At 38.7% G+C, this 23,108-nt stretch overlaps 1 protein-coding gene across 2 annotated transcripts in view; it reads left to right on the top strand.

Moving 5' to 3' along the window:
• The window catches only part of DSCAM (DS cell adhesion molecule), a 441,807-nt gene that overhangs the window by 383,684 nt on the left and 35,015 nt on the right, over window positions 1-23,108 (top strand). For both annotated transcript variants that reach the window (XM_085208737.1, XM_085208749.1), the window contains exons 22-27: window positions 3,167-3,284; window positions 4,091-4,254; window positions 8,729-8,827; window positions 9,441-9,629; window positions 12,574-12,864; window positions 18,594-18,770. In XM_085208737.1, coding sequence (XP_085064863.1) covers window positions 3,167-3,284; window positions 4,091-4,254; window positions 8,729-8,827; window positions 9,441-9,629; window positions 12,574-12,864; window positions 18,594-18,770 — 1,038 coding nt within the window. The remainder of the gene's footprint in view (window positions 1-3,166; window positions 3,285-4,090; window positions 4,255-8,728; window positions 8,828-9,440; window positions 9,630-12,573; window positions 12,865-18,593; window positions 18,771-23,108) is intronic.

Here is a 23,108-nt window from a genome sequence, read left to right as displayed (position 1 = left end):
GTATCACAGCAAGTTTGGTAATAATGTGCCAAACCATGCTGAAGGCTTCAGCAGGATATCTGTGGTATAAATGCTTTGTCCTAAAGTAACTGGCAGCAGTTGGAAATAAGTGTATATTTTAAGAAACACTAGAGATGTGGGGAGATAGGGAGAAAAGGATTAATTGTTCATTTTAAATGAGAATTCAGATTTCACGGTGCAGAGAGAATGTTTGCATGGAACAGGAATTTGAGTTTCTGACCACCATTTTTCTGAAAGCACTGCAGCTGCTAGAAACAGTCCAGATGTTTATAGATGTATTTTGTAGATAGTCATAGCTGACAGTGTCTTCTGCTGCTTTTTGAAGATGACATGAGTACCACTAGACATCTCCTGCAATACAAACCTGGATCACTGAAGACAAACAAGTGTTCTAACACTAATTTCAGCATTTCTCACTGTATCTGCAGTCTCCAGGTAGACTGAGCATTTTTTAGTTTCAATAACTAGTTAATTAGCCCATGGCTTGTGGCAGTATAGGTCTTCATAAATCTTTTCTAAAAGAAAAAGCCTAAGGAGAGCCACAGTGGAAAACATGTCTGTACCATCAGACTTAATGACTATCTACAACCTTAGCATTACTTTGGTGTGCCTCCACCTCATGGCAACAGCTCTTTCCTGCAGAGGTCAACCACAAGCTGCCAGGAGGGAGCCAGGGCTGTTCAGCTGCTGTTTTGCCAGGAGTGAGCATGTCAGTATTTGGCTGTTGGGAAAGTGTCATTGTGCCATTACCTATCCTGGACTTCATTATCTTAAATCTTTAAAAGAGCTGCTTCTTACTGTTTCAGTTAAGATTGTGACCAGAGAAAAATCTCGTGGAAAATTGAAGAGAATGTAGGCAAAATCATCCAAATTGGTCATGTAATCTATGAAATCATTTCATTTGATGAGTATCTCAAGTCCCACTGCATCCCACTGAAGTAATTTCCCTTCACTCTTCAAGGCCTGCTCTTTTTTATATGATTTTTAAACATATATATATTATTAGTAGAGGATAACAATCCATTGAGATCAAATGTCCCAATTTTATTTGTTCGTGGCTCTCATTTTCATGTTTTTTCTAATTGGTGCAAAATGGATTATGAAATGCAAGTTCTGATCAATGTGCATGATTGAAGTAGAGATCAGGATTAAAAATACAGTATTTCATTTATGCATATTCAGTATATGTCTTTAAATGTGTATATATAAAGACCAAAAAGCAATTTATTTCTATCAAGAGTCATTCTAGAGTAATAAAGCACACTGAAACTAACATAACTCTAGCATTTCTGTATATTATGCAGAAGTGACATATTGATGATATATTTAGCTAAATATAGCATGAATAGAACTGACTTAAGAGTCTGTTCATGTTTATGGACTTCAGATAAACTCGTTGCAGTATACTAATATGTTACTACGGTAAGGTTTATTTTGTCTAATTTCATAGCTCTTGTAACAAGCCTATCCCTCTTAGAGTTCATGAGAAAATTTCATCTTTAAAAAAAATTGCTTTGAATTCTCTAGCCCAAGGGGAATACATTACAATAGAATTTTCAGTAGGATTTGTTATTTAAAAAGAAATTGAGTTTTCACAATAAATAGAAAAGAACTTCCAGGCACTTTGGTTGAATCTCTGCTTTCTCAGAAAGCAAAGGAGATAACCTTCTATTGCTGACGTGTTGACATGTGTTTAACTCCTTCAATCTTAAGGTCTTAAGCTAAAAATATACAATTAGCTCCAAATTTTTCCATGAGTTCTTCTGCAGAACATTTTCTTAGGAGAAGCTACTCTTATTTCTGCATTTGAAGTCAGTGTTCTTTCATAGCACAGCCTCTACTGAGATGCCTGACAGATAATATACGTAAATGTTAATTTGGGGTTCTCTTTTAAGCCCAATATAAACTTACTAGACTCCAATTTTGTTTGTTTGTTTGCTTTTAAAACAACAACAGAGAGTATGGTTGTTGATATTGTTCTGAAATCATATCTACACACTTGAATGATTTTTTTAAAGCCACCTGAAGCTTCTCTATGCATTCAATCCGGTATTTTGCAGCACGTTCACTTCTCGTAATTCCTATCTGCAAGAATGGTTCCAATTTGTCATTGCAAAAAAGGCTGAACACTCCTTGCTGGCTCCACTCCCTGACCAAAGTGATGGCAATGAGCCATCTTACCTTTAACTGACCTGGAAAAAAACACCAGTGCAATCTGAATCCTTTCTATAGAATCATACCACCCCACTGAACAGTGTGATTGCCATGCTCTCCCAGTTTATAGCTGGAAAGTGAAATTATCTGCACTTTTAGACGTTTACCAACACCACCCTGTGCCTAGGCATAGTATGTACTAGATTATGTAAGATTACATAAATCACCTCACCTAGGATGGTATACCTGATATTGATGTAAGTACCAGTTTGGCCTGGAAACAGCAGAGCGCACTGCTGAAGAGCCTCACATACTCCATGATTTATGTACAGAGTTAAGAGAAGTATGCTTATAGTAGGTAACCAGAATCACCAAAATAAACCAGCAAAGATAACAAGAAAATTAAGATTACAAGAACTCCTTAGAAATTACCTGTTTTAAGTGAAAAACAAGTTAAAACAAGTTAAAACAAAGATAATTCCTGAGCCAATGAAAGTACAGATTAGAAATTAAGAACTAATCCCAATAACCGAAACCTGGCTGAAAAACTGAGACTACCTGCATTTTTATCTTCAAGTGTATAAGTATTAGTTTTCTAGTAGTTTAAGTGACATCAAGACTTATTATAACAAAAGTTATGTATTACTCATTTAGCTTTTGTAAGATATCTGTCTATTGTGGACACTTTTTCTGGAAGTTTCTGGAGAGAAGCATGTCTTCCACATAATTTTTATCCATAACGTTGACTATGAAACACGTAAGGATGATCTTTTCACTCCATCAGGACTCTTTCACTCTCCCTTTTCATCTCTCTTCTAGTTGTTTGTCTTTTTACTTGTTCTGGGATAGCTGATATGAGTTAAATGGAGTTAGGTTCCTAAAAATTTTGCTTTGAAAGAGATTGTTTTGTTTTCCAGTGTTTAGTTCTGGATATCTGTTTCCCTTCAAAAGCTGTATCTCATTTCAGTCTTTCTCACTCTCTCATACTCAGCTCCTGCCAGGATTTTGACGTTCAGCGGCACAGTGACAACTCCCTGGATGAAGGATATTGTCCTCCCTTGCAAAGCTGTTGGAGATCCAGCTCCAACAGTCAAATGGATGAAGGATAGGTAACCAGCAACTAAATGTATAGCTCAAGTAAATCCCATTTCCTTAAAATCCAGATGATGGTGAAGATGGTGATCTTAAATGACTGCATTTGGAAGGAGAAGGGTCATTTGTGGGGACCACACGAGATCACAGCAGAGGAAGAATTTAAAAATTCCATGTACTAAAGCTAATTGCCTGTGGTAATAAGAAAGCATTAAAAAGGAAGAAAAGTAAATATCCAAAATGTTAAATTGCAGAGACCTTTCTGTTTTAACTTGAGAGCCACAGAATTAAGCTGAAAAAGCAAAATGTTTGATGTATTTAAATAACCTTTTGGAGTGCAGTCTGTAAGCACGTGTCTTGCATATACCGTGTTTCCCCTTAGTCTGTTTTGATATGTAGTTTCACAGTCTGATAGTCAGACATGGAAAAAGACATGGACACTAATTTTCATCTATTATTTTCATCTAAGCACTGTGTAAGCAGTGATAATGTATGCTATTCATTGATGCGTGTAACTATTATTTTATAAGGATAGACCTTGTAGAAAGGAACTTTTATTCTTCATTTTTATGAAAGAGTTGATAGTTAAGGAGTGATTCCTCAATTTCACTCAAACTTGGGCTAGGATATGCGTGTTCTTCAAATGGCAGGTGTTACCCAGCAAAATATATTTCTTTACTGTCTTTAATAACGAGCACCACTTCCCCACCCCCACACTCCATTTTCTTTCTTTCCATTCTTAGCTTCTTAAAAAAAAAATCCAATTGTGAGTATCCTTGATTGTAACTTCTTTAATGTATGCACTTTGTTTCCTGTGAGGTAGTAACGGGACACCCAGTCTAGTGATGATTGATGGGAGAAGAAGCATCTTTAGCAATGGCAGTTTTGTCATTCGTACTGTGAAAGCAGAAGACTCCGGATACTACAGCTGCGTGGCCAGTAACAACTGGGGATCAGATGAAATAATTTTGAACTTGCAGGTACAAGGTAAGAATTTGTCAGAATTATTATCACAGCTATTAATTGTTATGTGATGGTATTGCATTGATATGTGTTTTTTGTAATAATAAAACATTAGTATTAATGTGCATTAATAAAAATGTTGTCCTTCCAAATTAATTAATTATATGATATACATATTCTACAATTATGAATTATGTTATATAGTAATTTGCAGATCATTCTGACTCAGCTATCAGCATTTTCTGCTATGGTAGATGTTTTGCTTTGGTTGAAACAATTAACACACTTGCAGTTAAATCTGCCTGCAAGCTTCTGTCAGATTGACAATTGAGTGTTTGCATTCAGTTATTTTCTCATTCTTCACAAGTATTGCCTTATGCTTTATTCGTATAAAAAGTACATGTATTCATTTAAATATTGCAAATTTCAGAAAGAGCTGAAGGCCTTTTCTTTAGCTTCTAAGAAGCTATCAAGAGAAATTTGCTCTGTACTGATACCTTGGCCAAAAACTTCATTACTCTTGAGCAGAATTTTATTGATGGAGAATATGAGGAATCATTTAAAATGAAATGTCAGTATAAGGTCAGCTAAAATGTAACGCCAACTATTCTATATGCCTGCTGAAATATATATAATGTAACTATTAGAATATTTTAAAGTAGTTGGAAGGGACATTCAGAGATTATGTAGTCCAACTACCTGAGCTCTTCAGGGCTAACCAAAAATTAAAGCATATTAATGAGGTTATTATTCAATTGCCTCTTGAACACTGACAAGCTTGGGCCATCAGCCTTCTCTCTAGGAAGCCTATTCAAATGTTTGACCACCCTCACAGTACAGAAATTTTTCCTAAAGAATTTTTTCTTAAGTGTTGGCATGCATGAAAGTAATGACAGTACAGGAGTACACATTGACAGTAATATCAAATAGAGCACATATATTCATATATCAAGAATTCATTACTAAGGAGATTTTCTTCCTCACTTACACCAAAGCAAAATTTGAAGAAATGCTCAGATGCCTAGTGTGCTTTAATTGGCTACAATTGTCATACTACAGGGAAGCAAACCACTGAGCTGGGAATGTTGGCTATACTGCAGCCAGTTACTCTAGTCTAAGCTTCTAGTGCAGATATATGGGAAGAGAGAAAGATTCTCTCGGCCACAGTGCAACTCTCTGCATAAACATGTCCACTAAGCCATGAAACAAAGGCCATAGTATATATTAACTTACCTACAATCCATGAGAGGCTGAAGATGTTCTTTTGCAATGTTTGAAACATGACAGGGAATGGAAATGGAAAACTTAAATTTATATTTCACTAACTATTTTTGAAATTGCATATCCTTGCTTTTATTGAACTGCGGTAACTAAAAGCAAATCAATATTACTTCCCAGAAGGGCAGAGCAGAATGGCATTTAATATGTGAGACCACCATCTTTCATAGATAGAGTGAAGCTATGATGAAAGTTTTTACAATAAATATTCCACAATGTAATATGCGCAATCCCTCTCCATGGAATAAGCCAAGTCAGTCAGAATAATGGAACAAATCCATCTAATGTAGGGAATTTTCCTTTAGAATATGAAATGTATTTTTTGTTTCCTTCAGCATTGTTTAAGCCTGTAAGGGCAGTAAAATGCAACTTCTTTTTAAGCTAGGCAATAGCTGTAAACCAACAGCCTCCACCTGATGTCAGCACTCATTATTTTGCAATTTTATTACTTGAGAAAGCACTGAAGTGGGGAGTGCTTCTTGGAGTTTTACTTTGCTGGTCGAGGTAGAGGCAAAGTAAGGAATGTCCTCTGGGAGCAGACTGCTAGACATGACAGAGGCATCACACATTTGTGACATGCAGTCTGCCTTGCTCATTGGACATGGGCTGGCAAGCAGTAACCATGGCAGTGAAACTGCCTTGCCAAAACTGGTCACCAGCATCATCACCCCTTTCCCACTCTTGCAGTGACAGTTATCATAAACTTCTTTGGTGTCTCTTCTTCCATGCTTTCCATCTTAACTAAACCGTATCTCGTAGCTCCTCATCCAGGCGCCTCTTGAACGCTGCCAGCGACAGCGACTCTACCATGTCCCTTGGCAGGCCCTTCCAGTGCCTGACCACTCTCTGAGAGAAAAAGTTTTTCCTCATGTCCAACCTAAACCTCCTCTGGTACAAGTTGTGGCCATTTCCCTGGGTCCTGTTTGTTGCCTGGGAAAAGAGGCCAAACCCTCTTCACTACAACCTCCCTTCAGGAAGCTGTAGAGTGCAATGAGGTCTCCCCTCAGCCTCCTCTTCTCCAGACTGAACAATCCCAGCTCCCTCAGCCGCTCCTCATAAGCCTTGTCTCCAGACCCCTCACCAGTTTCGTTGCCCTTCTCTGGATACGCTCCAGGGTCTCAATGTCTTTCTTGTAATGAGGGGCCCAAAACTGAGCACAATACTTGAGGTGTGGTCTCACCAGTGCTGAGTACAAGGGGATGATCACCTCCCTGCTCCTGCTGGCCATGCTATTTCTAATGCAGGCCAGGATGCCGTTGGCCCTCTTGGCCACCTGGGCACACTGTCAGCTCACGTTTAGCCGAGCATCAACCAACACCCCCAGGTCCCTTTCCTCTTCACAATCATCCAGCCACTCGTCCCCAAGCCTATAGCGCTGCATGGGGTTGTTGTGGCTAAAATGTAAGACCCGACACTTGGCCTTGTTGAACCTCATCCCATCACCTCAGCCCAGCAATCCAGCTTATCTAAATCCCTCTGAAGGGCCTCCCTACCCTCAGGCAGATCAATGTCACCTCCCAACTTGGTGTCATCTGCAAACTTACTGAAGGTACACTCAATCCCCTCATCTAGGTCATCAATAAAGATATTAAACAAGATGGGCCCCAGTAACAACCCCTGGGGGACACCACTTGTAACAGGTCGCAGCTGGACTTAACTCCATTAACCACTACCTGGTGGGCATGGACCTCTAGCCAGTTCCTTACCCAAAAAAGGGTATACCTGTCCAGGCCACAGGCAGCCAGTTTCCCCAGGAGAACACTGTGAGATACCATGTCAAAGGCTTTGCTGAAGTCTAGGTAGACTACATCAATAGCCCTTCCCTCATCTACCAGTCTGGTCACTCAGTCATAGAAGGAGACCTGCCTTTCATGAACCTGTGCTGGCTGGGCCTGATCCCCTGGACACCACGCACATGCCATATGATCTCACCCAAGATGATTTGCTCTATTACTTCCCCAGTATCGAGGTCAGGCTAACAGGCCTATAGTTCCCCCGATCCTCCTTACGGCCCTTCTTGAAGATGGGAGTCACATCAGCAAGCCTCCAATCCTGTGGGACCTCTCCAGCTAACCAGGAGCGCTGATAGATGGCCGAGAGCGGTTCAGCAATCACCCCCACCAGCTCCCTCAGCCCCTGAGGGTGTAGCCCATCTGGTCCCATGGACTTGTGACAGTCCAGATGGAGGAGGAGCTCTCTGACTGCCTCCACCTGAATCGTTGGGGGTATATTCTGAGTAGCATCCCAGACTTCCAGGAATACCTAAATGATTCAGGCAGAAGACAAGAGTGAGCTTTCCAGGTTGTAACTAGGACATTAGTAAATACCTTTTACATGACAGACTCATGATAGCTTTGTAAGACTGGAAAGAAAACTGGCTTCCCTGTTTTCTGTCCTGGAGTGTTGAGCTCTGGAAACCCACCCACTTATCTTGATGGTCAATTGGATAATCAATCAGAGGTCTTTTAGGGTAAGCCTAAACTGTCTAATTTCCCTGATCCAGTCTCTGTCCCTACACAAAATTTAACTTCTCCTTAGACTGAGTGCCTTGCTGGGATACAGCATGGCTCTTTATTTGCTCTTTCACACTGAGTTCTACTCTGTGCTGAGGGTGGGAGGTAATATCTATCTTACTGCTGTGCTTTGTCAGCAGCTGGTTCTGAGAACCATGAGGTTCTTAGTTTACACACTGTCATAATGTTTACAAGGAGCAACAGAACCTGTTGCTGAATCTGTTTCCAGATTTGTTCAGCTTCACAGCTACACCAGCAAAAACTTTTGTTAGGCACTTTTTTTCTTTTGCCCATAATTGCTTGCAAATGCAATCATGAATGTGACATCATTTGTGAGTGGACACCTATTTCCTACCACTAGGAATTCAGCTTCTCCATAAAACAGATCTGAATAATAATGGGAAAAAAGTGGTTGGGTAGTTCATATGGCACTTAAAAGGATGTTTGATAAGCTAGGTAATCAAACTTAGGAGAATATCAAGAGGTAAGAACTGAAAGACAAAACTGTGTAGAATTTTAAATACAAAAAATGAGAACTTGTCTGCTCTGTCTTAACCAAGGATCTCATTTAAACAGACACTTTGACAGAAATCATGTACATTTTTTCTCAACTCAAAACAGTTATTTGATAAATGACCATCAGATGGGATTAAGATCACATCTAATAACTTGAATCTGTTTTCTGTTTTTAAATATTTCCCATTTAGTTCCACCAGACCAGCCAAGACTTACTGTTTCCAAAACTACATCTTCCTCTATCACTCTTTCCTGGATACCTGGAGACAATGGTGGCAGTTCTATCCGAGGTAATGTAATTCAGATTAATTGTAGCTTCTTCCTAAATTGTCAGATGTTAATAGGATAAGCATAGAATTATGAATGGCCACAAAAACAAACAAACAAACAAACAACAGCAAACCAAACACACACAAACACAAAAAAAAACTACCAATGATCGGTATTGCTGTCATCATTTAATTTACACTATTGTAGTGATAAAAGCTTTCAGTAAGTAACAGTTTCTCTGTGTGCTGGTGCAATCACAGATGTAATCACTTTCTTCCAGTGTATCCTCATCTGTTATGACAGTTACTCTCTCTGATTTTCCAGACATATAAACTCTAACCATTCATTTTTGAGGGTCCAGGTTCATCATCTGGTCTTTGACACTGATTGAAGGTATTTAGAAATGTCTATCCTTTTCTTTTCCCTTTGAAGCTATCATAAAAATGGTATTTAAGTAGTTGTAAGAGTAGGCAGTGTGTATATTGCTTGATGTCTCTTAGTCAAGGAAGAAATGTATGTCTTCCTGTGCTCAGGAGTTTTCTAGTTTTATGAGGTCTTTAAAATGACTTGTATTTCCTGTGGAATTTGTGATTCATGTCTGGCTTATCATTGCTATTTGTGCTTTGCCTATAGGTTATATTTTGCAGTATTCGGAAGATAACAGTGAGCAATGGGGCAGTTTTCCCATTAGTCCTAGTGAGAGGTCCTACCGTTTAGAAACATTGAAATGTGGCACTTGGTACAAGTTTACTTTAACCGCACAGAATGGAGTGGGACCAGGACGCATCAGCGAGATCATTGAGGCCAAAACACTTGGAAAAGGTATGTTGATTTGCGTGCCATTTGCTCACTTAAAGCTCCTGCCTCCTGCTATAGATCTTGGTTTGATTAGATGACAGGTTTGAATTTTTAAATATTGGCTTTGGAAACATTTCCGTTCTGTCCATGTTTTGATATAAAAGGTTGTCACTGCAGAACTTGAATTGCGTATTAGCTGGTCTTCTTTCCTTATATCATAAATAATTCTGTTCTAAAATGGATTGCTAGATATTTGGGAAGCCAATGTCTCTCTTATCACAGGCTATAGTAATTCCAACTACTCCTATTTCCAAGAGGAATTTTTTTCCTCTACTTCAAGAGTTTATTTGTCTGAGTGCTGAAGGAAGATGGGAGGTACATTTATGAGATGTATATTGAGCCAATGTCTCATTTCTTCTCCAAGCTGGTATTTCAAGAGCCATCTATTTGAGCAGAATAAGCGTAAAAAATACAGAAGTTTGCATAAAATACTGTAAGGCTAAATAGCCAAAATGTATGGAGTTCTTAAATAACTCAGAAGTGGGTGTCATGGTCATTGTTGCTGAGGGTAATTCCACATGAGTGTGCATCACAATTATGAACAAATTTGGCAACAGACCCAGTTAGACCTGTGCTATTTCCACAGAATGGAGTAGCTTTGCACACTGCCCTAAAGATCAGCTCATCTTGCATCTCTTCACATCAGTTCTATGAAATATTCTGATGTGGGAGCTGTTTTATAGTAGTTTACCATGAACGGTGTGTCTATCCTCTATACTATTCATCTCACCTGTGCAGTTGCAGATCTCCAAAGTGTCACAGCAAGGTGGAAATTTTTCTCAACACCCACTGGCATAAGGAAGAGCAAATATACAGCAAATGCAGTTGGTGTGATTTGCTGAATCTCAGAAGAGACAGCAGATCACTTCTGTACATGCTGAGATTATCATTATTCAGGGAGAATGATCCACTGACACGTAGAGAATAATTGAATGTTCCAGATTTTTTTTACCTCAAATATAAGAGTAAGGGGAGGTTTATGCATGTTTCAGATTCCAATCGTTCGTAAAAAAACAAATCTCTCAGCCTTTTGATTTTTTCTGGAATTAGATATAAACACCCCATGTTACATCTAGAGATTGAATGGAGTATTATGATTTCGAATGTTGAAGTTATCATTATACATGTGAGTGCTGTAGAAGCAGCTCTAAACAAAGCTATTAACAGAACCAAATAAAATAGTTCATATTACACAGCAGTTGATTCTTGTGGAAATCATGAATAAGTGTACATTTTGATACAGCTCATCAAGGCACAGCAGTAGCCTCATTCACAGAATCATATCATAGAATCATAGAATGGCTTAGGTTGGAAGGGACCTTAACGATCATCTAGTTCCAACCCTCCCTCCATGGGCAGTGTTGGTATCCACACAGTCAGACTGCCCAAGATCCCATCCAAGCTGACCTTGAACTCCTTCAGAGATGGGCCACCCACAGCTTCTCTTGGTAGCCTGTGCCAGCACCTCCCATCCTCTTAGTAAAAAATTTCTTCCTGATTTATTTAACATAAATCTCTTTTAGTTAAAAGCCATTCCACTTTGTTATATCACTGTCAGACCATGTTCAAAGTTGTTCCCAGCAGTGTGCTGTTGTGCTGGGGGCCCCAAGCCTGGATGCAGTACTCTGGGTAGAGCCTCACGAGGGCAGAGCAGAGGGTGACAGTCACCTCTCCCTGCTGGCCACTGCTCTTTTGATGCAGCCCAGAATACAGTTGGCATTCTGGGCTGCAAGCAGACATTGCTGGCTCATGTCTGGCTTCTCATCCACCAGGACCCCCGGGTCATTCTCTGCAGGGCTGCTCTCAAGGAGTTCTCCCAGTTTGTACACATTTCTGGGGTTGCTTTGACCCAAGTGCAACACCTTGCACATGGCCTTGTTTAAATCTCGTTAGATTCTCAAGTGCCCACTTTTTGAGCCTGTCCAGGTCTGTCTGGATAGGATCTCTTCCTTCTATTGTGTCAACTGCATCACTGAGCTTAGTGTCATCAGCAAACTTGTTCAGGGTACACTCAATCCCAGTGTCTGTGCTATTAATGAAGATGATGAGGAGCACTGGTCCCAAGATGAAGCCCTGGGAGACAACACTCACGACCAGCCTCCACCTGGACATAGAGTTGTTGACAACAACCCTCAGACTATGCCCATCCAACCAATTATTTATTTATCTAATAGTCCAGCCTTGTGCTTTTACTGTATAGAATAAAATAGAATATTATCATTTTCATTACATTAATTGTAATGTCCAACATTAAAATATTTTTTTCTGCTAAGCAATTAGCAGAATAATACTTCTACATACTTTACAATTTTAAATAAATAAATTTAAAATAAATAACATTTGTTGGTGATATGTCTTGTCCACCTACTGTTATTATGTTTGTTCAAAGGTACCACTTTTACTGTCTGTATATCTTTCTTACATAGAATTCACTAAGAACTTTAATTTAAATAGCAACTGAAAGTAAATGTTTTTCCCAAAGCAAGAACAGTAAGTAGAAATGACAACCCTCTTCTTAATGGAAATATCTTAAATTATAAATACAAAACTAAAAGTGTGTATTATTTTCAAATACATGTGCAAAGTCAACATATCAATATTTTGAAAAATATATGTTTCCTTTTATATTCTCAAAATGGACATTTTCTGCAAATGTAATTTCCCAGAATCTGCCCAATTCCCTTCCTCTTCTGTAATGCAGTGAGCAGAGGTATTTAGTGACAAGTTTTTGCCCTCATTTTATAAGTTGACTCTTGCCAATCTATGCAAACAGAAGTAGAATATATAGATACTGAGTTTAAGATGAAGTTAGGGCTTTTCCAGAAATTGTTCTCTCAGTATTACATTTTTGAGAGCTCTGTAACTGTAATACTTAAGTGTTTCGTTTGAAATATATCATTGCTACCAGAGCCACAGTTTTCAAAGGAACAAGAGCTCTTTGCTAGCATCAACACCACCCGAGTGAGGCTGAACCTGATTGGTTGGAATGATGGTGGCTGCCCCATCACTTCTTTCACTCTGGAGTACCGGCCTTTTGGGACAACAGTCTGGACAACTGCTCAGCGAACATCTCTGTCAAAGTCCTACATACTGTATGACCTCCAGGAGGCAACCTGGTATGAATTGCAAATGAGGGTTTGCAACAGTGCTGGCTGTGCAGAGAAACAAGCCAAATTTGCAACGCTCAATTATGATGGCAGTAAGTATATCTTTTTAGTAACATGTCTGAGGCATAATTTTTATTCTAACTTCCTATGTGATGTTTTTCCTTATGTCTTCCTGTCTGCTAATCCTTTTTAAATCTGGTTAGCCATGCTGACAGAGGAGTGACAGTCTCTAAGATGTAAAATGCCTATAGATTTCACAATAGGCTGACAGACAGAAAAGAGGGATTATTTGTCCTTGCTGAGAAAATGCTCCAGCACCAAAGTCAGTCGACTATGAGACATGTAACCATAAGACTGCAGGTGTCATTAGTTCCAGTGCTCACAGAGGCATGTATTTAGTGCATCTGTTCCATGAAGGTTTTTTTTTTTCCATACAGTTAGTTCCTACAGCCATTCACTATGGTGACCAGCTGCATTGCTATTCCAAAGTGTCCTTGTGACACAGCTCAAAACCTATTATGTGACACAGCGGAGTGGCTAACTAGCTTGTCTTCCAGAAAAGCTTCCAGTCAACATTCTCCAAGGGCAAAGCAATGGTAGTGCTATTATACCTATTTACAGACAAGGAAGAGTGAAGCTAATGGCTGTGGCAGATGGCTCTGTCATGCCCAGCAGTCAGGCACAGGGGATGAAGGAACTGTTGCATTCTGCCTTTCTGCCAGGGGTTACTGCCTGCCCCTGCAAAGCCGGAATGAGAAAGTGAGAGCAAACACTCCAATTTGTCAGTCACTCCAGCTCATATCCTGGCATATTTATTGCAAATGATGGTGGTACATGTGTGCTTCTACTGACTCTATAGTAAGGAATGGCCATATTTCTGGCAAAAAGGCTGTACAGATGGCTCCAGATGGCAATCTTTTGAATTACTTTAGTGCGAACTGCCAGAGCTTTTCTGGAATGTCCAATATAATACATTGCTGTGTTGCCAGGGATATTGTGTTGCACTGTGCAGTCACTTGGCTACATCAGTACTGCTAAATTAAACAGGGCTAGTGAGCAAGTTCAAACAAGAGCTGGTAGCTGTCCAGCTACAGCACCCCAATTCTAACCATTCATAAATCTGTAGTATTAACATGTCTCCACTCACAGTTCTGGCCCACACTGAGCAGCACTGTCTTGGTCAATAACCTGGTACACCTCTGGGAAGAATGGGCAATTCCCAGACAGAAGCAGCACACAGAGGATGAAGGAATTATCATATCCTGCCTTTCTGCCAGGGGTTACTGCCCACCTCTGTAAAAGACAGACAGAAAAAAAGGGCAAAGCAAACGTATCCATTTGCCAATCACTCCACCTCTGGCTGTGAATCAGGCAGGGCTTAAATCTCTGCATCTTACACATGCTATAATGCTACCACAGCCATTGCAGCAGCAACAGGGTCCTCAAACTATTTCAGAGAAAGAATAATTTTATCTCAGCACTGAAGGCCTGCAAGTAACTAAGATCCAAGTACTTCTTGTACAAATGCTGATAGCTCTTGCCATGTAGACCTAGGACCTGTTCTATTAATTGGCAAAGATGCTGTCAGTAATAACTCAGTTCAAATATTATGGGGTAACTTCTTTCCATTTTACTAAGCTTACCCTCTGTCCTTTCCAGTATTTTTATACCAGTGACATCCAACTTTCAGGGATATATTTATTTATTTATTTTCTACAATAATTGTCACATATATATGTCTTGGGCAGTCTTAAGCCGTAACTTAGAATGGAATAATCTGCAAATGCAGGTCTGGAATATTAAACTTTTACTGAAAGCACTGAAATCAAACTTTCCTTAAAGTGCATTGATCTGAAATGTTGTCAGACTCTGTTTTTTCCTTAGGTGATGATACAAAATTTGTTTTCACATATCGTGACCTACATGGCATTTAATCTTGAGTTACTGTATGCATCCTTAAAAGTGAGAAAATGAAACAATAAAAATGGTTGCAGCATTAAGTTTCCTGGGCCACTGCTTTTGGTCAGCTTGAAAATCTCTTATTTGTGGCATCAATGGTTTTGTTTGTCAAGCATGACTTGTCAAGACTATATTGTTCCATAGAGAGGCAGTATGATCTCAAATAATGACCACAAGGTTGAGAGGAGAAAACATGAGTGGAAAAGCAAATTTCAGTTTCCAAGTGTTCCAAATTTGTTAGGTTTGATGCAGAACTGAAATGATAAGTTCATCCATATTGCCAGATTATTATTGTGTGTATTCCCACATAAAGAATTTTATGGAAGAGCTATTTCAGTGCTTCTAAAATAAAAGATATCTCTACAGAGTCCCAGCTTCCTATTTATTCATTCTTGATACACTGTGCAAGCTTAAAGGAGCTTCAAAGCTGGAAAATAGTGTGTGATTAGAAAGAAACATTTTCTGCCAGTAATTCCTGCAGAATCTGTTTGCTTTCATAGAGTGAATTTTTCTTTCCAAAAAACCACAAGTGGAAACTTTTTGGCCAACACTTACTTTTGAGTGCCAACCTTACCTCTACCACTGATTTCTCTTGTGATGTGAGCTTAGCCCTTTCCAGCTTCTAGGGGTCACTGCTGCCCTTAAGGTAAAGAAAATAGAAGAATAGGTCTTTGAAGATTAGATAACGCTCCTATGGATGCTTGAGGGTACAAAATGCTAAGAACAAGTCAGGAACATTAGCAGTCTTAGGTAAAGCCTTCACAAACTTTGTAGAAATCCTTGAGTTACATCCTCTTTCAGTCAATCTGTTTGAACTGCAGTAGCTGGCTATTATCTGCACTAGAGCTCCTGAGAAATATTGTGGCTATGTATTGTTAACCTGAAGTCTCTTCATGGGAACTGGGTCAAAAGGTTAATGACAGATCTGTGTGCAGATCTTTGCTTTCTGTTCATAGATATTCCAGCTAACCACTTTCAGCTTGCAGAATATTGTGACCTCCTTGCCCTTTGTTTTTCAGAACATTTGCACTGAACACTTGAGGAGATATTTTTAGCACTCTGCAACTGTAGTATATAGCACTGCAAAGCAGCTTCCTGACTCAGAGATCAGCTACTCAGTAGCCTGACATTAAATCAGATCAGCTTGGTAGCTGCTCTAAGCTATGCTAATTGATTCTCACTCACCAGGGAACTTCCTAGTGTGAAGAACAGTCAGGACACTGGAAAACTCATGACAGATCTAAAGTCACATGAAGCAATGGGAGCAAATTGGGTCAGAAACATTCATATTTCAACTCCTATGAAGCACCAGTTGAGCAGACTAACAAAAGCTGATGATTAATTGACCTGAAAAATTAAAAATAAATGCATAAGTGAATGAATAATCAAACAAATAAACAATCCCAATTTGTTTGAGACTTTTTTCCTGGGAAAACCTTTCACTTTTCTACTCTTACTTATAACGTAGAAGAACAGACAACAAATATCGAAATGGTGCTTTCTATATGGATAGTAGTTTTAGGTTATGGTAATTCTTAATCCAGTTGCTGTTCATCTGCACATGGATAATGTGAAGGATACATATACTTGCAGTTTTTTCTTTCAATTAAGCTTGTAAGTGGTGGTATAAGTTTTACTTTACTTAGAAGATCTATGCAAAATAATATTCACTTGCCTAAATACTTAAGGTTTAGCTGAAATTGAAGCCGTGTGATTGAATCAAAGTGTTAGAAAGATCAAGACACAATTTTAGGTAGTACTGAACCCAGCAGTCTTCAGCCAACTGTCTGTGTGACTCTAATTCAGTAGAATTTGGCCCTTTAATATTCAAGGAGATTTAGAGAAAGTTATTTCTGTTTCATTCAGGAGTTCATTGTTCTTTCATTTCTCCATCTAATCACTTTCTTTGCTTTTAGAGTAGTGCAAAAATGGTATCTCAGTTAAGACAAGAAGAAAAAATCCTACTGTTTGTTTACTCCAAACCATGGAAAATTAGAAAAATATTCAAATTGTAACTGTAAGAAAATATTTTCTTCGGAAGTACCTGATATGGATGGTTGTAGCTTTTCTGTTTATCTCCATCTCTTGAGAGAACTACTCTTCCCACTATATGCAACTCAAACAGTTCTTATTTAAAAAAAAAAAAAAAAAAAAAAAGCAAAAGAATTCATATTTCCATTGTGGTTATGGCACTCTCATTGTACTGCTTTGTATCTTTTTTTGTCCCTTCCCTTCCCTTCCCTTCCCTTCCCTTCCCTTCCCTTCCCTTCCCCTTCCCTTCCCTTCCCTTCCCTTCCCTTCCCTTCCCTTCCCTTCCCTTCCCTTCCCTTCCCTTCCCTTCCCTTCCCTTCCCTTCCCTTCCCTTCCCTTCCTCCCTCCCTCCCTTCCCCTCCCTTCCCTTCCCTTCCCTTCCCTTCCCTTCCCCTTCCCTTCCCTTCCCTTCCCTTCCCTTCCTTCCTTCCCTTCCCTTCCCTTCCCTTCCCTTCCCTTCCCTTCCCTTCCCTTCCCTTCCCTTCCCTTCCCTTCCCTCTTCCCTTCCCTTCCCTTCCCTTCCCTTCCCTTCTCCCTTCCCTTCCCTTCCCCTTCCCTTCCCTTCCCTTCCCTTCCCTTCCCTTCCCTTCCCTTCCCTTCCCTTCCCTTCTCCTTCCCTTCCCTTTCCTTTCCTTTCCTTTCCTTTCCTTTCCTTTCCTTTCCTTTCCTTTCCTTTTTCCTTTCCTTTCCTTTCCTTTCCTTTCCTTTCCTTTCCTTTCCTTTCCTTTCCTTTCCTTTCCTTTCCTTTTCATACTATATGGTCCATAATGGGATATAGCTATGCCACACAATACAGCAATTAAAATGAAAAAAAGGATGTGTCTGTTTTTTTACCTCATCTTCCTATCCTTTTAGGAAGCAAGTAGCCAATTTTATGTTTCAGTAGCTGGTTAAAATTTAATAGCTTCCATTGACAGTCATCACAGTTCACAAAACTTGTGTATTTTTATCCATTTCCAAGAAATCTGTGTTTTATAGCCTCATTTGTAGTTGCATGCAGCAGTTTAGTACTAATCAGGAAATGAGCGAGAAGCCTTCCATAACTAAACAGCCTTCCAAAGAAAGTGCTGTATTCTTCTCACGTCCTTTGGAAATAAAGGAAAAAATAGGAAAGTTCAGGTATTACATATCACCAGGAAGCCAGGTATATTCAGAATGCAAATATGTCCCAAAATGAAAAGGCGAGCTGCCTACCAATGGAAGTACTTTGTAGATTCATGTCCCTCATTTCAGGCTCAAAATTTGCACATTCCTATCCAGTTTTGGTCTTCTGTTTTATTGATGAGTGTAACATCAGACACTCTGTAATGTATTAGCATCAGATTGCCCATCTGAATCTAAGATCAATAGCACTGCTGAAACCCTAAGATGCGATAAAGGAATATTTCTGGGTAGAGGATTCATGTGATGTCTTTAGCATAAAGTGTGTGTTGTCATACCTGTCTCTTACAAAGAAAAGGCAGGCAGAGAGCATAAATCTCTTACAGCAGTGCTATTTTTCTGTTCTAAGAAGTAATATAGGCAGGTACCAATTCTGAGATCTCTTACAACTTTGTAGTGATATAATATTACTTAAAAATTGATTGCAGCATTGTATGTGCAACAAACATGGACTTCTGATAATCAATCTGCAGTCAATGGCACACATACTTGCAAGACTGATTGAGCACACATGGCCACTACACATACAAGCATTAGCATCCATTTTGAATATGATAAGTCCTTTTTAATGGTTTGCATGTTGGTGAAAGCATATAGCATGCTATATTTCCTGAGAACTCAATATTTTGTCTTCATTAATAAGCATCTAATGTCATGACACTGTTTCCAGGTACAATCCCTCCACTTATTAAGTCAGTTGTGCAAAGTGAGGAGGGGCTGGCAACCAACGAAGGGCTAAAGATGCTGGTGACCATTTCCTGTATCTTGGTTGGGGTCTTACTGCTTTTTGTGATGCTCCTGATTGTGCGGAGAAGGAGGAGGGAGCAGAGGCTGAAGAGGCTGCGAGGTAAGATGAACACTGTGTCACTTTGTTCCTATGTGCGCGTACCCACCAAACATGAAAGTATAAGTGGCGCTGCATGTTACCAAATGGTATCCCCAATGAGCAGTATTTTCCTGTAATATGTAGCAGGTAAAGCATATGTGTTTTTTTTTAATATAAATTCCATCTTTTTAATTTTATAGTCTGGTTGGGGAAAAAAAAAAAAAAGAAGAAGAAGACTCCTGTGTCCATTATTTTGCACGAAGGAAGGGAAAGTAGTTCTCACAGCTGATGTTCTCTCCTCTCTCTCCTCTCCTCTCCTCTCCTCTCCTCTCCTCTCCTCTCCTCTCCTCTCCTCTCCTCTCCTCTCCTCTCCTCTCCTCTCCTCTCCTCTCCTCTCCTCTCCTCTCCTCTCCTCTCTCCTCTCCTCTCCTCTCCTCTCCTCTCCTTCCTCTCCTCTCCTCTCCTCTCCTCTCCTCTCCTCTCCTCTCCTCTCCTCTCCTCTCCTCTCCTCTCCTCTCCTCTCCTCTCCTCTCCTCTCCTCTCCTCTCCTCTCCTCTCCTCTCTTTTCTCCTCCCCCTCCCCCTCCCTCTTTTCCCTTTGAGTGCTCTAAATAAACTGAAATCATATTTTTGAAGTGTAAAATCAGGTGTTCTGAAGATGAAGGGATTTCAGATTTATATCAGATATTATCAGTGATTCCAGAATTACAAAATGAAAGTAGGGTAGAAAGCACATCCCTATTCTATTATATTATCCTGTATTTTTCTGTATGATGTATTATACCAAAACTATTACAACTTTTTACTGTTCATTTACCTGTCATTGTCACTGACCTGTTATTTTCTCTAACGTTTATTCAAAGTCATGTTTCCTGTGTAAATAAGCCTTAGATCTGCAATTCACTCCACTGTGTTGGTCTTCTAGTAAATGCTGCCAGATGAGCCCCAGTGAGGTGTTTGAACCTTGTACTCTGCCACTTCTGCTTTTGGTCATCTCAGTTTTGCAGTAGCACAGATAGTAAACATTAAACTGAAAGTATCTGGAAAAAAAGCCATCCAAATCACAAACTGAATAAATAGCAACATCATTAATCATCCACAAACATGATTCTAAGAGTTTCCAAGAACCACCAAAATGCTTAGTTATTTGTATTTTAAACAAAATATGCTTATGATATTAAAACCAGAGTCAATCCTGGGTATTCCTTCTCACCTTAGCATCTGTTCTTCTCTCTTTTGGGTCTCATTTGTCTCTTGTAATAGTATTTTGGATATTTTTGCAACAAGGACAGAGACACAGAGCCCCTAGGCATGGATAAATTCATAGATCAAAGAGGACAAGTAGCCTTATAGTTCAGATACTGCTCTGGAAATTAGGGCATTTTGATTCTTTAGCTTGTTGTATAATAACTTTCTCATTTGAAATCTTTTAAGTCATTTACCTCTGAGCAATACTTTCTTCATTAAATAAGTGGTGGGGTAGTGGTGATGAAAATGCTATTATCTTATCTTCTCAGAAATATTGTGTAATTCCATCCAGTAATGAGCAGGATATTTTGAGCAATTTGGCTTCAGGAAATCATGGTTATGCACATCTAGTTTTTTCTTAAATTCTTGAGTTACAGTCCCTTAAGGAAGGCTGATGACTGGCCAGTATGGCTTTGCATAACTTATCTGAATGATTTCCTCTCCGAATATAGGAATTTAGAAAAATAAATTCTGTTGAACATAGCCAGTGTCAAAGAAATCCTTGATACTTTTGAGAGTCATCAGTAATTAATTACCATTTCTGTAAAGTTACATCTCACTTCTTATCTGAATTTTTCAAGCTATGGCTCAAAATTGCAACCATTTCATTCCATTATACTTCTGTCTGTCAGATAGGGACAGAAATTCTTTTTTGTGTCACATTTTTGATCTTTAGTGATATTCTTTTTATACAGTAGTGATCAAGTGATTTCTTAATATTTTCAATGGAAAACTAAACAGATGTTGAATTTTTCTCTGTAACTATCCATCATGTATTCATTTTATGGATTTCCTCTGGTTCTACTGTGATCTCCTAGTAATTTTCCTCTTTTGTGTATGCTAGAAATGAACAGTATTTCAGAAACAGACAATCAGCACCAGATATGGAGGAAAAGTCTTTCTTCTTTTACCGTATGTTTGTCTCTACATACCTTCAAGGTTCACCTTTTTGTCTCTAGCATCATCCTAGGAGTTTACTTTTAAGTTCTGATCCATTAAGAGCATCCTTCAGTTCTCTAATTACAGTACAATAGGATAATATTCCCTATTATATAGCTAAGGCTTGTATTTTTGATATATATCACCACATACTAATATAGCTAAGTCACTAGCCTACCTGATGGTCTAGATTGGTGACTTGTTATTTTCAGTGTATTCTAGCTAACTTGTTTGTGTCATTTTTTAACATTTATCAGACATTATCTTATTTACTTCCAGATAGAGGAAAAGTACCAAAAGTGTAATGTCCTATGATATATGAGAAAAAATATATACTCTGCTTAAAATTATGTTTTGATATTTATCAATCTGTATGTTGGAAATCATATATGATAGGTAATTTTTTGCATCATGCATTCTTAGTAAAATCACGGAATCATAAAATACTTTGAGGTACCAAAACTTTAATATGCAGAAAAATAAATATAATATTTAGAAGGTATCTAATCCCATTTCAGTGGGAGTATTTTCAATATTATTAAATACTGAGAATTTTATTATGATAAAAATACAGTCTTATCTTGACATGGCTGATTGATGGCAATGCTATATTCATTGGTCTTAATTATTCTGACTACTTTCATTGATTTCATCAAGTTTCATACCATTTTTTTCCATCAGTTTATTCATTCCTAAGATCAGATTGATAATAATTGTTTGTTGTTGTTTTTTGTTTGTTTTGTTTTTGTTTGTTTGTTTTGAAGAATGACTTATTATTAACCATATTTTGCTCTTCTGGAGAATATTTCATGTTCTGAAAGTCTTAATCAAAATCAAGATTGCTGTTTCAGAGAACCCTTATCAAGTTTCTAAAACCTCTTGTGCATTTTCCTGACCTCCAAGCTATTAAAAAAAACGTTTTATTATAGTAGTTCTCGTGTTCAACTTTCTTCTGAATTGGTTTTCAAATGGAAAATATCTTGTTATTATCACTCGATATGAAACACCCGGTAGTGTTTCTTGAGGCACAGGACTCATTTTTCCTAAATCATGATATTAAATCCATCAGTTGCTTTCCTTCAGTGTACATCAGAAATAACAATTTAAACCACGGGTTTTTATAAAAGATATTATACAAGTTACAAATGTAATTCTTGCATTTGTAGCTCTGAGATATGTATTTTCTTTGAATGTGCTTGACAGAAGGAGCGGGAATTGCAGATTTATTTTCTGTACATTCTTCATTCAGACTTGCAGATTTGTTCTTTCAGACGAGGGTCATGGTTTCAGTTTCTGTGGAGTAAATGTAGCATAAGAGCAGTAGTCTTTCCATTCTTAATCTTTTTGTTTCTTGTTTTAGCATACTGGAACAAGTAAATCTTTGTCTTCCTCCTGTGCCACATCTAGTATGACTTATTTCTTCAGGAGCACTCATTTCAGAAGGAAAGTCTAGTTTTCAGCAAAGCCCTTATTTTTTGCCCAATTCAGTAGTTCCACAAGTCAGGGCACATGAATATCAATTGACTGCTGGAGTTCATGAAACAGTGGAGCAGGTCAATTAGAACAGATAAACCCCATGACTTATTCTCCAGTATTAACCTCTGAAATAGTTTTCCTGTTGTTTTTACTCTCATCTTAATCCAAGCAGAAAGTGTCAGTGCAGGGTGGTAGTTCAAAAGTGGCAGCATGCAATTTGAAACTCTATTGTGGACCCTGGTTTCCCTCCCAGATGGCAAACCAAATGTGTTAAGCATTTTAAAGTGGTGAATGGAAGTGAGGGCTGTTGTCTGGTCTGTGTCCAGGAAAGTCACTGTTATCTTTACTAATGCTGCTGTCCACTGCAACAATTTGCTTAATAAGTTAAACTCTGCTGAATTCATTATTTTATTTTCTGCAGTACTTTTACATTCAGACATGGCCATGTAACAGTCTTTCATGACGTCTCATTATTTTGGTTGGTGATGCACAGACAATATCCTTTGCATTTCTGTGAGCAAGAATACGTGTAAATGTGCATTTGAATATTAGTCACATGTAAGTGATAGCTTAACATCTTTCCCAGATACAGCATGGATCATAGCTGTATGCTGCGTGGCTTCTGAGAATGTATGAGGGAAGTTGTTTCAATCATAGGGAAGAAGCACAAGAGTGAATGTACCTGTGCAGATCCTCA

This window comes from Meleagris gallopavo, chromosome 1, assembly GCF_905368555.1.
Source record: "Meleagris gallopavo chromosome 1, MGAL_WU_HG_1.1, whole genome shotgun sequence".
NCBI lineage: Eukaryota > Metazoa > Chordata > Aves > Galliformes > Phasianidae > Meleagris > Meleagris gallopavo.
Note: the sequence above shows the minus strand (reverse complement) of the source record. Positions and strands in the feature narration are given on the sequence as shown.